Source organism: Cercospora kikuchii (genome assembly GCF_019650295.1).
Source record: "Cercospora kikuchii DNA, contig_00008, whole genome shotgun sequence".
In the NCBI taxonomy this organism is placed as follows: Eukaryota; Fungi; Ascomycota; class Dothideomycetes; order Mycosphaerellales; family Mycosphaerellaceae; genus Cercospora; species Cercospora kikuchii.
In genome coordinates, this window is record NW_025408589.1 from 434,949 (window position 1) to 448,414 (window position 13,466).

A 13,466-nucleotide genomic window follows, 5' to 3' on the forward strand; every position below is an offset into this window, starting at 1 on the left:
AAGGTCAAGTTGGCGGGTTACCACGTCCACCATCGGGCACTTTTGCCGTCTATCAGGATCTGGTGCAGTCGTACAGTCGAAGGACGAAACGAAGTGTGTGCGACTCCGTTGCATCGACGTGAGGCGTTTACCGCAAGCCAGTCAATAGATGGCTGCAGCCTGCGGAATGAGGCCTGACAAAAGCTACTTCGCAAATCCTTCCATATTTCTTGCCCGCCAGCGGCCGCCAGATTTCTTGTGTTGCAGATTGTCCTTGGAGTTAGCCATGATGCGCATTCGCGCTTTCGAGACTTTCTGGACTTGCCTGGCTTTTCTCATCGCAGCAACTCCTGCGAGAGGCACCATGATCAGCAACGGGTCGTACGAGAACGACATTGGCTATGCTTTCGATTCCATTCGGACTGTAGACTTGCAGTCGCATAATTGGCTTCACAAGCGGCAGAGTGCTGCACCGAATTCGATTTGCGGCTACATCGACGCCGGTCAGCTGAATTGACCAAGAGCGACGACAGAAAATAAGCTGATCGAAGTGCAGATAACACGCTCACCTGCCCGTCGTATTGTGCCTTCCAACCTACTGCTGGGGCTTTTGGTTGCTGCGAATCAACAGTGGCTATCGGTTCATCGACAGCTTTGACGGCATGTAATTTCTACAGCGCCTGCAACGACTACTCTGCAGGATGCGACGATGACTGTTCTTCGAATGCTAGGCTACAAGCATGGTGTGTCCTATCCGAAAAATTAGCCGCAATATATAGACTGACAGAAGATACAGTACAGAGACCGACTCGCAGTATTGTGTGCTGTTCAAACGGTATGGCGATGGAGTCACCCTTACCAACTGGGGCTGCACGTCGACCTCAGGCTTGACTGTCCCGGTAGCGGGATCGATCGCCACTTCAACCTTGAGATTGACCTCAACAGTGACTCGGACTAGAACTGGAACTTCGACAGGTGGGAAGCCGGCTGCACAAGGAGACAAGACATCGACTGTCTCGCTACTTTACGGGCGAACGAGCACGAGCGAGACTATTGGCTCGATTACTCCCTTCTCGCAAAGTCAGCAATCAGCAACGAGTGGTATTCCGGCTGAGACAACGACGGCAGGAGGGTCTGCAGTGGCAACAGCATCATACATACTGAAGTTCATTTGTCTTCTTCACCTTACGCTCTCGATGCAGTAAGAGCAAACGGGGGAACCGCTTGACTAAGTGTCCAATACATCGAATTTTCACCTCAATTATCGTTGAGATCGGACGAAGAGAGTTCGTGTTTGACTATCACAGAAACTTTCGTCAACTAGCCAAAGTTCAAGATTTGCCGAGTTTACTAGAATGAACACTGCGTCAATCGGGTGCCAAAACAATGAAATCTTCAGAGACTGTGGAGTGTGGGTGTCAATGGCTTCCAACCATGATTTGAAGTCAAATACTGTTATCCCAGCCCGAAGAAATATGCGGTCGCCGTGCGACAGGAAAGACGATTCATCTGCCGCTGCTGAAGTTGATCTGACCATGACTGACGCCAACTTGCATGCCTTTCAGATTCGTACCGAAAGTGATGTTCGTCGTAGTGTCACTCCTTTGGGCATTGCGCTCGACTTCAGCAGGCTCTGATCTCGACAATAATTCCTGTAAGAGTGTTTGCGATAATTTGAGTGCTTCCAGCAGGTGTTCCAGATTCGTTGCAGTGGCGTCTCGGTCGTTCTCATCAGCATCCTCGTTGCCAGAAGCAGGCTCTGACAGTGGACGCAGTTGTAACTCTTCCAGTCTACGCTGCACTAGCGCAACTTCTGTTGAAGTAGCATCGCTTGCAGCTACGAGTTGATCTCGCTGTGATGTAACTTCGTTCCGCAGCTCAGCTGTCATTTGCGAGTTGCGAATGGAGCTATATCTATTGGCAATCAATCAGTAATGCTCTCTTCCCTGCGGATCCCAGCTTACAAGGTTGCGATCCCCACGGTCGACTGCAAGCTCAGCTTATGAGTTTGAAGCCGGTCGAAGTATGCTTGGAGCTGGTGATCGCGAAAGAAGCCGACTTTCACTCGGTCGAGCCAGGACAGCTTGCCTCCAGCAGAGCGCTTCGTCCATCGTAGAATATCCGTACGAATCGTGTCGCAGGCCTCCTCACAGCTTTGTATGGTCGCTTTGGACTGATCGGCCACGTTGGCACCCAGAGAAGCCCATACTGATTCTGTAATGTCGTTGAGCAAGCTCAAATCTTTGATAATGGAGTTGGCTTCTTCCTTCAGCCGCTTGACGGTATCTGGCGCATTTATGATCTTTTCGAGATCGTTGAGAAGAACTCGAGCTCCGTGCAAGGCTGGTACCGCTAGGCTGACAATGCCGGCGGCCACGCTCAGGGCGTCTGCCATGCCGAGACAATGATGGGACTGTGATCACAACTCATAAGCTGCCGTCGCAGAGGATATAGCAGACCGCAAGCGCCAATGAGGGCGCAGCGTGCTGCGCATGCTGCACCCCTCAGCCGCAAGCCACGGCGGCAATGAAGGCAATCAGGCTGCGATCAGGCTGCGACCAGACGGAGGATGAGCAAGGCTGAGCTGTGCTACACTCATCTTTTCGATGCGAAGTCACCGAAATCCATCTCGGGAGGCATCATGACGACCGCAGGATCGTCCATTGCATTTGGAGATGCTAACAGCGGTCTCCAGGTGGGCCAGAGTTTCGCACCAATCTCGGCCGAGTTCCACCTTGCCCCCGGTCAGCATGGTGAACTTCACCTGCTCCATTCAAGCAAAGGCTGACACTTGTTCCATTATAGAACGACTCGAAACCCCGCCGCTCCCCTGCTCCACCGTTCCTCTCCTCCGCGATCCCAACTATGTGTCGCGAAAGACACTCCTGGACGAGGTCGCGAAGAAGGCCTCGGTGCCCGGAGCCCGCGTAGCGGTGGTCGGACTGGGAGGGACAGGGTGGGCAGGCCAATGTCCACCACACGCGAGAGACGCTTACACGTGGCAGTAAAACGCAGCTGGCAGTTGAATATGCAGATTCAGTGCATGCGCAATCGCCAAACACATGGATAATATGGATATCTGCCCACAACGCGGCGTGTGTACAACAGAGTGTGAAAGATGTTGCAGACCGACTGAAAATTCGCGGACGAAGTGACCCGAGTAAAGATTTACTGGAACTGCTCAGTCAATGGCTCGGCGACAAGAGCAAAGGAAAGTGGCTTGCAATACTGGACAATCTCGACGATGTTGACGCTTCCGCATCTTCTCGCACCAACCCAGGCGCACGACGCCGGCTGACCGACTACTTTCCGGTGTGCGATCATGGTTCAGTGGTGGTTTCAACAAGGTCAAAGACAGTTGCGCAGCAGCTGGTCTACGACGAGTTCATTATTGCAGTAGAACCGATGGATGCTCAGCACGCGAATCTGCTCCTAGAAAAGAGACTGGGACCGCACGGGCGAGACGATTACGACCGACTGGCCACTGCTTTGGACTTCATCCCACTCGCCATGTCCCAGGCAGCATCTTATATTCGCGAGAGGGGACGCCGCAGCTCCGTTGAGCATTACCTGCACAAAATCGAGATAAATCGCCAATCACGGAGCGAGCTCCTCCGGCGAGATGCCCGACTGCCAGATCGCGACTGGGAAGCGAGCGCATCAGTAATCACAACATGGCAGATCTCATTTGAGTACATATCGCGTGAAAGGAGTTCGGCAACTGAACTGTTGTCATTAATGAGTATGTGTGATCGGCAGGCGATTCCGGAGCGCCTTCTCCGTCCTTTCAAGTTCCGCAACGGATCGACCAAGAACGACAGGGATAGCGACAACATGAGTGTCGCGGACGAGGGCTTTGAGGAGGACATTGCGATGTTACTCGGATTCTCGTTCATCTCGACGACAACCAGCGATACTGATTGGACGATGCACCGGCTGGCACAGGACGCAACACAGCTGTGGATCGAGGATAAAGGCAGATACGATCTTGTTCAAGGACGATTCATCTGCAATCTTTCTGGGGTATTTCCCTCTGGCAAGTACAAGACTTGGCAGATGTGTCGAAGCCTGCTTCCGCACGTGCAGTGCGCATTGGAGCAGAAGTCGAACTCCTCCAGACAGGTCATCCTCCAGTGGGCCGAGCTGATGTGCCGAGCTGGCTACTATCACTTCCGGATATTTGACCTTGATCTGGCTGAGAGTATGATTGCCAGAGCATTGCGCCTTGTGCTGGAAAATCTCGAAAGCAAGGACGACCACCGTACCATGCGCAAGCAGAGCCTGCTTGTGCGCGTGTGGCAAAGCCAGGGAAAATTGAAGGAGGCAGAGGAGATGAGCCTAGACCTGTTAAAAAGAAGCTCGCTGAAGCTAGGAAAAAAACACTATGACACCCTGGCCTACCAGCATAATCTTGCTGTCACGTACAGATGTCTAGGACGCTTGAAAGAAGCAGAGGCGTTGCAGTTGGAGGTCACAGAATTGACGGCGGCGTCACAAGGGGTTGATGATCACGGCTATCTGGACAGCATGCATGAACTTGCCTTAATTTATGATCGGCAAGGACGTTTCAAAGAGTCAGAGAGAATATTGCTGCAAGTTCTAGACAAGACGGAGAGCAAGCTGGGGCAAGATCACCCCGACTCACTTGCCACCATGAACGTCCTTCTGGATCAATATAAAGAGCAAAAACAGTGGCAGAAGGCCGGGGATCTAAACTTGAAATTAGTGAAATCATCCATAGAAGCGCTCGGCTGGGACCATTTAGAAACGCTAGAAGCGCTGGAGTCCCTCGCTGACGCGTACTGCCAACGAAGACAATTCGAAGACGCTGTGCGGGCATGGAGTCGGGTTCTGCAGCAGAGGAGAGCGAAGCAAGGGCCCGAGCACCGCGACACACTGAGGGTCACGGGGTCGCTCGCTGTCACGTATCACTGTCTACATCGATGGGAGGAGGCCGAGGCATTACTAAAGCAAGTACTAGAGACGAAAAGCGTGACGCTAGGGGCAGATCATCCCGAAACACTAGAAAGCATAGATGTGCTCGCTACGACATATTGTCAACGGAAGCAATGGACGAAAGCCGAGGCATTGCTGAAGGAACTCATAGAGAAGAAAGCGGCGAAGCAGGGTATAGACCATAGTACCACGATGAACAGCATGGACGACCTCGCGAGGATGTATGTGGGGCAAGGGCAATTTGGCGAAGCCACAGTGATATATCAGAAGTTAGAGAAGCTGCAAGCGAGAGCAGTAGAGACTTGCAGAGAGGTAAATGGCACGCAGCATCCGGAAACCTGGCAAGCCGTCACGAACCTTATGCGAATCCAAATCGATCGTGTAGAGACTCGGCTAGTGGCTCGACGACGTACCAATCCTACTAGGCAAGAACTCAACGTCATCGTCCGACCTGAAATTCAATATGCTAACAGCGAAGCTGTACGTCAACAACACGATGACGCAAGCACCCAATCCGGAACAACTCCCGTCACATCCGACCGATACTCACGAGTTAGCGAGGAAGATGTCGAAATAGCTACACATGGGAGCCGGCGGCCGTTCAGTCTGCTCTTCATGTGAAATGGAAGCCGTCAAATTTTGCGCATCAAAGCTCGCGGACCAAAAGTAGAAGTCTCAGACGCGAAGATCCGCTCTAATTGCGCACTCTGAAGCAGAAAGCTACCAGGATGGCAGGACACAGCCTTTTTATCGTCTCTGCATTGACGGTAATAAGTCGAACATTTGCCTTCCACACATAGACCATCACATACTACTTTCAAACAAGGGTAGCCTGAGAGCGCAGACTTGTCCCATGCCACATGTAGGGGATAGAAACATCACCAGATTTTGACCGGCAGATCTCCGCTGCTTATGTTGGAAATAGATGCAAAAGCCGATGGCGCAAGCCAGAGCAGCAGATGAGCGACAGCGGTACGAATATGAATCAAGCTTCGGCTCTCGACACTATTCCACGACAGTCATTTCTACTCTACCAAATTTTCAACGAAAGTCAAGTCTCAAAGTCCCAAACCGATGCCGCTGACTGGACCAGTTCCTCAGTCGAAAAGACTCCCAATGATCCCCTCATCCTCGGTTCCCTCATTGTCCTCGCTAGATTCCTTCTGCACCAGATACTCTCTATACACCTCCTCCGACACTCCCGAATCGATGCCTGTTGTTGGATCGAAGTAGCCAGGCTGTGCCGGAGGGTGAGAAGCAGCTTGGGCACCAGGAGTAGCCTGTTCGTGCACGAGATGGCGGCCGTCGTCGTCACTGGTGCTGTTGCTGGTACCGGATGGTCCGGGCTCGTTGACGCGCTCTTTGCCCTTTGGTCGAGGAGTGGTGATGCTGGAAGAGGATGGCGAAGGTTCCACGACATGCGAGGATTCCGTGTCAGGCGACGAAGTCTCCGGATCCTGGGCTGCGGCTGATGAGAGCCTTGCGCATGACGCCGACGGCGCAGGGAGAGTGTCAGAGTCGTCGCGTGGTTCTCCTTCCGGCTGTTGTTGATCGAGAGGCTGGTTTGGTACTGGCACTATCCCGTCGGGAAGCAAGACTGCTTGAACTTCAGGGGTGTCGGCCTCGGTGGTTTCCTGGCTGTGGTCTGGTCCAACGATGAATGTTGCTGTCCTGCGCCTCGGAATGACGGGCACGCCGCTATCTGAGCTGCTGTCGACGGGTTGAGCTGGCCTCCGGGTATTCGGTACATCTGGGTGCCCTGTTAGCGCATGATTCCAGCGCCGACGACCTGTTGCGGTGCAATTGCAACTGTATGCAGACTCGTCACGACAAGCCGGTTTGGCGACGGGGAGGGTTTGTGTTCTCACTCGTGGCAGCACTGTCTTGCCGAGCCTTGTCCACATTCTCGTCCTCATTCACAACCACGGCCTGAGGCTGTGGTCCACTGGATGCGCCAGCTCTGGCTCGAGCATTCGAAGACGGTACCCGTATGGCCGTCATCCTTTCTTGCTTCTGCTCAATGCGATGAACGGTTCTGTCAATTCGACGAAGCCACGCCAGAATCGTGTCGTGATCTTGCGCGTGGCGGTCTCTGATCTGTTTGATGTCATTCTGTAGTCGCCCCAACTCAGTGTGCGATAGTGCTCGCTGAACGCTTCTACGAAGGGGTGCTAGCGATGGCGAGCTGGCGCTTGACTCTTGCACATCATCTTCAGCCGCGGATATTTCGAGAGGCGTATTGCTGGGACCCGGTAGCCCTTCAATGTCCATTCTGTTGTCTCTCATATGCTGCCGTACGGTTCCTCCGACCGCTCGTGCAAGCTCTGCTGGATCAGAATATCGTCGAGCGCCCGAAGGGCTTGCCGAAGACGAGCCACTTGCACCATTACCATTGATCCCAGTGCCATTGACGCCGTTGCCGTTTGACAGTAAATAGCTCATGATGTCGATATGTTCTCTGCTGAAAGGACGTCGTATGGTCGGCGAAGTATAGTGATGGCAATAGCTGAAAGCTGTGAAGACTGACGTACGAATGCAGACGGGATGCGAAGAGGAGGGTGTCGATGTAGATGGTTGTCGCAGGACAGGAAAATCATTTCAATGGCAGCTATCGTCGTTTGCTCCTGCAAGGCAATGCTCAGCCATGGTGCCTACTTCGTTATGCGCTGCTCTCAATACCGACAGAGCATGTGCAACCCTCTCCCTGGCAACGGAGGTGCTTGCTTGGAAGTGAAGAACTGCGGCAAGTACGTTCTTTCAACCTATCCAAAGTTCTTTTACGCCACCGCGCTTGGTCCAGGTGTCATATTCGATCCACTGAACCTTTTTCCTCTTTCCTCCGCCCTCTACGAGCCTGCCAGGATTCATGACATGGCAGCCTTCGTAAGTGATGGAGAAAGGAGGAGCTTCGGCATCTGCCACTACCAACGCATGCGGCAGTGGGTACAAAGTCAACGCAGAAGGCGCGTAGTCCCAGTGCACAGGTCGTACGGTCAGTGGGAACGGCGACACGGTCGATTGTGGCAGGAGTGACAGAATCAAACGCTTTGCTTCCTGGATGTTATATGACTCCGATGGAACAGTCTCCGCCAACGCAGCTGGTGGTGAGTCGGTATCGATGGCCATTTGTGTGCTCTCTAGTCCATCGTCCTCTGTTGTTGGCAAAGCACCCGACATCGCCAGATCTTCGTCGATTTGTGTTGGCAGCGCAACAGCACTATCATGTTGCGACTCTTCCTGTCGTATGGCTTGACCGTAGCGAACTGCGTTCCGCCTGAAGCGACCAGAGATGTTGTCTCTGAGCACAACAATTTCATGAGCAGGCCCAAACAAGCTGAGCCTTGTCGGATTGCTCGTCCAGATTGCTTCGCCATCCACTTCGCCTTTCTTGACTCCGATTTCAGCTTTGGCGTTCGCGAATGCGCGCTTGATTCTGCTCGTGAAGAGGTCCGGAACGCCTTCGCGAGGGAGTAATGTGCTTGCGCCTGCGCTGAAAGAAGATGCCCATGGGTCGTTGTCGCCAGGCACAAACGTCCATGTGCAATTGCGAAGCAAAGTTGGAAAGTCTGATAAGACAGCCGCAAGCTCATTGAAGAGCTCCTTGTATTCGATTGAACCAGTGCCGGCACCTGCCATTGCCGCCTTGCTTGAGAAATCGCCTGCCAGTACAAAGCCCATGGGCGGTTGCTCTACCGCTTCGTACTGTTCGAGTAGCTTGCGCAGAGCTGAAAGAGTTGAAGGTTGGTCTAACGTAACCTCTGATAGGATGACCATCTTCCGAGCAGTGTCTTCGATGTCTGACTCTGGTCCAATGAGTCGTGATTCCAGCTTTTTCATCCGTGTTCCCACAGCACGCTCGGATCCCAAGCCGAGAAAGTCTGTCCAGCCAAATCCTCCTCCGAGGTCATCTGCTTTCAGGTTTACTCCCAGCGAGATGTCGCGCCTTTCTACGGGTGGACCTCCGATCTCGAAGCCCACGAATCTGCCGCCGATCGTCCCTCCAACACCTCCGGTATTCCCTAGTCCGCTCGAACCAGCACCAGCCCAGTCCTCCTCGTACACGCCGTCTACAAGCACGATCATGCCCGGGCAAAAATAGGGCTGGCCTTCCTGCATGCTTGTAGCGTGTTGCAGATCTAGTGTAATGCTCCCACTCAGATCGTTGAGTGCCAGCATTCCTGTCGGTGCTATAACCAGCATGCCAAGGAGCAGATGTGAGCTGCCACCTCTTCCTAAGAGATTCGCAACAGGCGTGATTTTGTAAAAAGTCCTCTCGGTGACAGTGCCTTGCCTCTTAAGCGTTGGCACGCCGGCCGATAGTGAGGGTGCCTGGAATGCTGGGTTTCGCAGCAGTCTCTGGTATATAATGTTGAATCGTTCCTTGAACACAGCCGTCTTCTGTCTCGGATTTGGGAACGGTGTAGCCTTGGCCTCGATCTTCATGAAATGCTTCTTCCCTGCGTCGTAGGTGAAACGAGGCTGCTCGAAGGCACTGATGACCTTCAACCAGTTCCTTGGCTCTTGACTCCCATGTTCTTCTTCCTCGGCACCGAGAGCTGGACTTTGCACCCTCAGAGTACTCAAACCAAAAGAGCTGCCTTGTCGCTCCAAACTTGGTCGTTCGCCCAGCAGATCTATCGCAGAGTCGTTGCCAAATGTGAAACTGTTTTGTCGGCTTGGATTCAAGCTGTTCCCACTCTTTGGTGTCCCAATTCTGCCACCACTCATGCACCCTTCTAACGTTTTCAAAATTGTCTGCAGCATTTTGCCGTCCTCGACGATGACGGGGCCGTTCTCAGCCTTCCACAATTTGGCCACCTCCTCCAACACTTTCTCTCCCGTTCCCTCTTCTCGCCATCCTGAGCCACAATGCCGGCCGATGAATGTGGCTAATGCTTGAAGTGCGGAAGAATTGAGTGTAAGGTTATGCTTTTTCGTGAAAGTCCTGAAGGCAAGCGGTCGTAATATCGTTGGCGGGAGCAGTATAGGAAGGATAGTCGCAATCTGAGGCTTGAATGCCGGTGGGGCGGGAATGGGTCGCTTGCTGGCGGTGGGCGGAAATGGGTGGGCGGGGGTGCCAAAAGCTGGCGACGACGAGAACGGATTCTGCGTCGTGTTCGGGGGATTCGCCATGTCGTTGCAGGCAGACAATGTTGTTGCCCGTGTTATCAGTGCATCATCAGACTCTCGACACGACACGCGTAGTGGGACGCGCCTGCCACTTTCACTAGTGACCCGTGCGTTTCGCGTCACGTCAGGAAGTCGCGTTTGTCTCGTCGCATCTTGCAGCTTCCAGCTTCTTGTTGTATTCGCAACTTCGCAGCTGCTTTCTTACGCATCCACGACAACGTTCATCTCTATTGCACAAACCACTGACGACATGTCTACCGATCCAGAACTCGAAGTCGCGCAACAAGCAGATGCCGAAACAGCCCAAGATCTGCCCGCCAACCTGGAACAGCTGAAAGCAGAGGCTACGAGAGAGTATGCGCTGAAAAACTACAACGCCGCCGCCGAGCGATACGCCGATGCTTGCGAGGTGCAGGATGAAGTCAATGGGGAGATGTCGATCGAAAACGCCGATCTGTTGTATCAATACGGTCGCTGCCTCTACCATGTTGCCGTCGCAAATTCAGACGTGCTTGGCGGAAAAGTCGCAAGCAGCGAGGAACCCAAGAAGAAGAAGCGCAAGGTCGTCAAGAAAGAGAATAATGGTGAAGGAGGCAGCAGCAGTCTGATTGGCGATGCCATCAAGAGTGGTGAGCAGAAGCTGGCTGAGGATGTCGTGGAGGCTGCAGTGGAGAGCAAGGATGGCATCGTGGCAGAGAGCAGCGCAGAGGGCACAAAAGAAACGACGAAGCCAGGCAACAGCAGCAATCCCTTCTTTCAAATCTCGGGCGACGACAACTTCACCGATAGCGAAGACGATGATGAGGATGGAGAAGGTGGGGAGGATGGTGAGGAAGAGGAGGATGACTTTGCGATCGCCTTCGAAGTGCTCGACATGGCGCGCATATTGTTGACACGAAAGTTGGAGTCCCTACAGGAGGCGAAGGACAAGTCGACAGAAGAGAAGCTCGAAGTGCGGCAGATCAAAGAACGATTGGCAGACACACACGACTTGCAGGCCGAGATCGCGCTGGAAAACGAACGCTTTGCAGATGCCATCAACGACACGCGAGATTCGTTGGCGTTGAAGCTACAACTATATCCCGAAGAGAATTCCCTCATCGCGGAAGCACACTTCAAGCTCTCACTCGCGTTGGAGTTTGCATCAGTAACATCTACGCAAGAAGATGCCAATGGAGAGAACAAGGTTGCGCAAGTTGATGAAGTGATGCGGGAAGACGCGGCGAAGGAGATGGAGCTCGCCATCGCATCGTGTCGAGCGCGGATCGCCAAGGAGGAGGCTTCGCTCCCGTCGCTAGACGATGCAAAAGCTGCAGATATGAAGAAGTCGCTCGCAGATGTGAAAGAGATGGTCGGCGAAATGGAGACTCGTCTGGAGGACCTTCGCAAACCCGCAACATCGCTTTCCGCAATGCAGAACCTAGGACCAGCCGGCGCACCTGGAGGGGAAGAAGAGGCCATGCGAGGTATCCTGGGCTCTCTGCTGGGCGAGAGCAAGGGAGAGCAGCAGAAGCGGATACAAGAGGCAACGGCGAAAGCCAATGACTTGACGGGCATGGTGAAGAAGAAGAAGCCGAAGCCGGCGGAGACACAACCTGCACCAGTAGCCGAAGGCAAGGGAAAGCGAAAAGCTGATGACGGGGATACCGCCGCAGCTACGAATGGCAATGGCAAGAAGGTGAAATTTGCGGAAGCGGTTGAGGAGGCCGATACTTGAAGGAGGTCAGCCGACTCTCCACAGGATAATCAGGACGGCTACGACAAAGCGATTTAATCAATTCTTCAGCGACCATGTGTATGTGCAAAATGCAAAGATACCCTTTCGCATTGTGGCTTAGGGGTGGACTCAAAATGTGAACCAACTTCTCCTACGAAACCTCTCCCTTCCCTTTTCTCGGACACATCATGTCGAGTCACTTACGTAGTTTTGGCAGACTGTACCAGATCGACGTATTGCTAAGATACTGGACAGTCTACGATCAAGACGCAGACTCTTTTGGCTCATCGTTACCGAACACAAACCCGCTGATCATGTTTCCAAGCCCATTCTCATCAGCATCGGTCTCCGTATTTACTGTTCTCGGTCCATCGATCACCCTTCTCTCCTCCTCCTCCACGCTCTCCATGCCCACATTTCCACTACCCTCGCCACCAAAGCCGTGTTCATTGGCGCCAGCACCTTCTGTCCCTTGCTCCTTGGGTTCCACTTCAGCCTCGGAGTCAGACTCACTCTCCTCGCCTCTTTTGTTCCCATTGACGTTCTGACGAAGCTCCTTGATCTGTATTTGCAAAGAGTCCAGGCATTCGCCTACGCCTAGCAATGCTTCGGCGAAACCTGTCAGACGGGTTTCGAGGGAGCTGAAAAGAGCTGTGAGTTCGGTGGTCGTATACGATTCTCCATTGGCGGGTGCAGGAGGAGCAGGAGAGATTGAGTCTGGAATTGTGTTGGACTGGCCAATGCATGCTGTTGGAATGTTGAGGCTGTCCTGCATCTGGAGGGAATTCTTAGGCTGAGCTTCGTAGTCCATTCGCGCAACACTAATCTTTTCTCTTCGAATGCCAGACTGGGGTTGAGGGAGAAAAGGAAGTAGAAAAGCCCAGCGATCTTCTCTTCTATTGAGCAGCTGTATTGAACAGCATTCACTTCCGCTCCGCCTGCAAAACGTGCGCCTATATTCAATGAGGAGAACGAAGCGGGAATCGTGAAGCAGACCTGTGGCAAAATCCAATCCAATCCCATACCGGACTCCCACTCCCACCATTCACGCCCATCTCTCCAGCGACTACATAAATCTAAGTTGCCTCTCCCTGCCCCCAAGTCCACTCTCAATATCTCATTCCCACTCTCACCCCTCACCCTCACTCTGACCACAACCTTCCCACTCCCCAAATGCACGAATGTCCTCCGATCCCATCTCCCACGAGACCACCCAGGAAAAGACCTCTTCCACCAAGTCCACGCCCAAAACGCCATCCTCAGCGACCTCCGCCCAAATCGGCTGGGAGTACGAAATAACGTACCCCTATTGTCCGCACTGTGACCCTGATTGGAAAGTCTCGATTTCTGATGACCGAAAACGAGGACAACGTGCCCCAGCAGTGAAGGCGGAGACAGAGGATGGAGGGGCAGAGGAATTGGAGAAGGCGATGATATGGCCGAATTGGTATTGAAATGGTTGGGAGGCGAACAAAGGATGTAGAATGTGAACACGGCTCGACATCAGACTCACATCAGTCATGATCGAGCTTAAGAGTTCTTGATTCATACTCAATGCATACCGCGTACCAATTGTGAAAAGTACTACCTCATCTATACCAGCAGCGAAGCTCCTGTGAAACGCCACGCTAAGCGGAAGAAAACCAGCCCAAGAAACAGTCGCAACACTGCCGTACTCTCATGC

General features: G+C 53.1%; 6 protein-coding genes across 6 annotated transcripts; 2 read left to right on the top strand and 4 right to left on the bottom strand.

Moving 5' to 3' along the window:
• Positions 1-1,484: 1,484 nt before the first annotated feature.
• Positions 1,485-2,374, bottom strand: CKM354_001135500 (uncharacterized protein; the record flags this gene model as incomplete). Its single annotated transcript, XM_044806839.1, has 2 exons — positions 1,485-1,893; positions 1,944-2,374. 2 exons carry the CDS (start codon positions 2,372-2,374, stop codon positions 1,485-1,487), a joined length of 840 nt encoding a protein of 279 aa, XP_044662774.1.
• A 246-nt stretch (positions 2,375-2,620) lies between these two features.
• Positions 2,621-5,556, top strand: CKM354_001135600 (uncharacterized protein; the record flags this gene model as incomplete). The annotated part of the gene is made up of 3 exons (XM_044806840.1): positions 2,621-2,723; positions 2,785-2,935; positions 2,985-5,556. The coding sequence occupies 3 exons, from the start codon at positions 2,621-2,623 to the stop codon at positions 5,554-5,556; spliced, it is 2,826 nt and encodes a 941-aa protein (XP_044662775.1).
• Positions 5,557-6,032: 476 nt separating this feature from the next.
• On the bottom strand, positions 6,033-7,377 carry CKM354_001135700 (uncharacterized protein; the record flags this gene model as incomplete). Its single annotated transcript, XM_044806841.1, has 2 exons — positions 6,033-6,685; positions 6,804-7,377. 2 exons carry the CDS (start codon positions 7,375-7,377, stop codon positions 6,033-6,035), a joined length of 1,227 nt encoding a protein of 408 aa, XP_044662776.1.
• A 315-nt stretch (positions 7,378-7,692) lies between these two features.
• Positions 7,693-10,068, bottom strand: CKM354_001135800 (DNA polymerase epsilon noncatalytic subunit; the record flags this gene model as incomplete). Its single annotated transcript, XM_044806842.1, has 1 exon — positions 7,693-10,068. The coding sequence occupies one exon, from the start codon at positions 10,066-10,068 to the stop codon at positions 7,693-7,695; it is 2,376 nt and encodes a 791-aa protein (XP_044662777.1).
• A 247-nt stretch (positions 10,069-10,315) lies between these two features.
• CKM354_001135900 (uncharacterized protein) lies at positions 10,316-11,782 on the top strand (the record flags this gene model as incomplete). The annotated part of the gene is made up of 1 exon (XM_044806843.1): positions 10,316-11,782. The coding sequence occupies one exon, from the start codon at positions 10,316-10,318 to the stop codon at positions 11,780-11,782; it is 1,467 nt and encodes a 488-aa protein (XP_044662778.1).
• A 262-nt stretch (positions 11,783-12,044) lies between these two features.
• On the bottom strand, positions 12,045-12,593 carry CKM354_001136000 (uncharacterized protein; the record flags this gene model as incomplete). Its single annotated transcript, XM_044806844.1, has 1 exon — positions 12,045-12,593. The coding sequence occupies one exon, from the start codon at positions 12,591-12,593 to the stop codon at positions 12,045-12,047; it is 549 nt and encodes a 182-aa protein (XP_044662779.1).
• Positions 12,594-13,466: the final 873 nt, after the last annotated feature.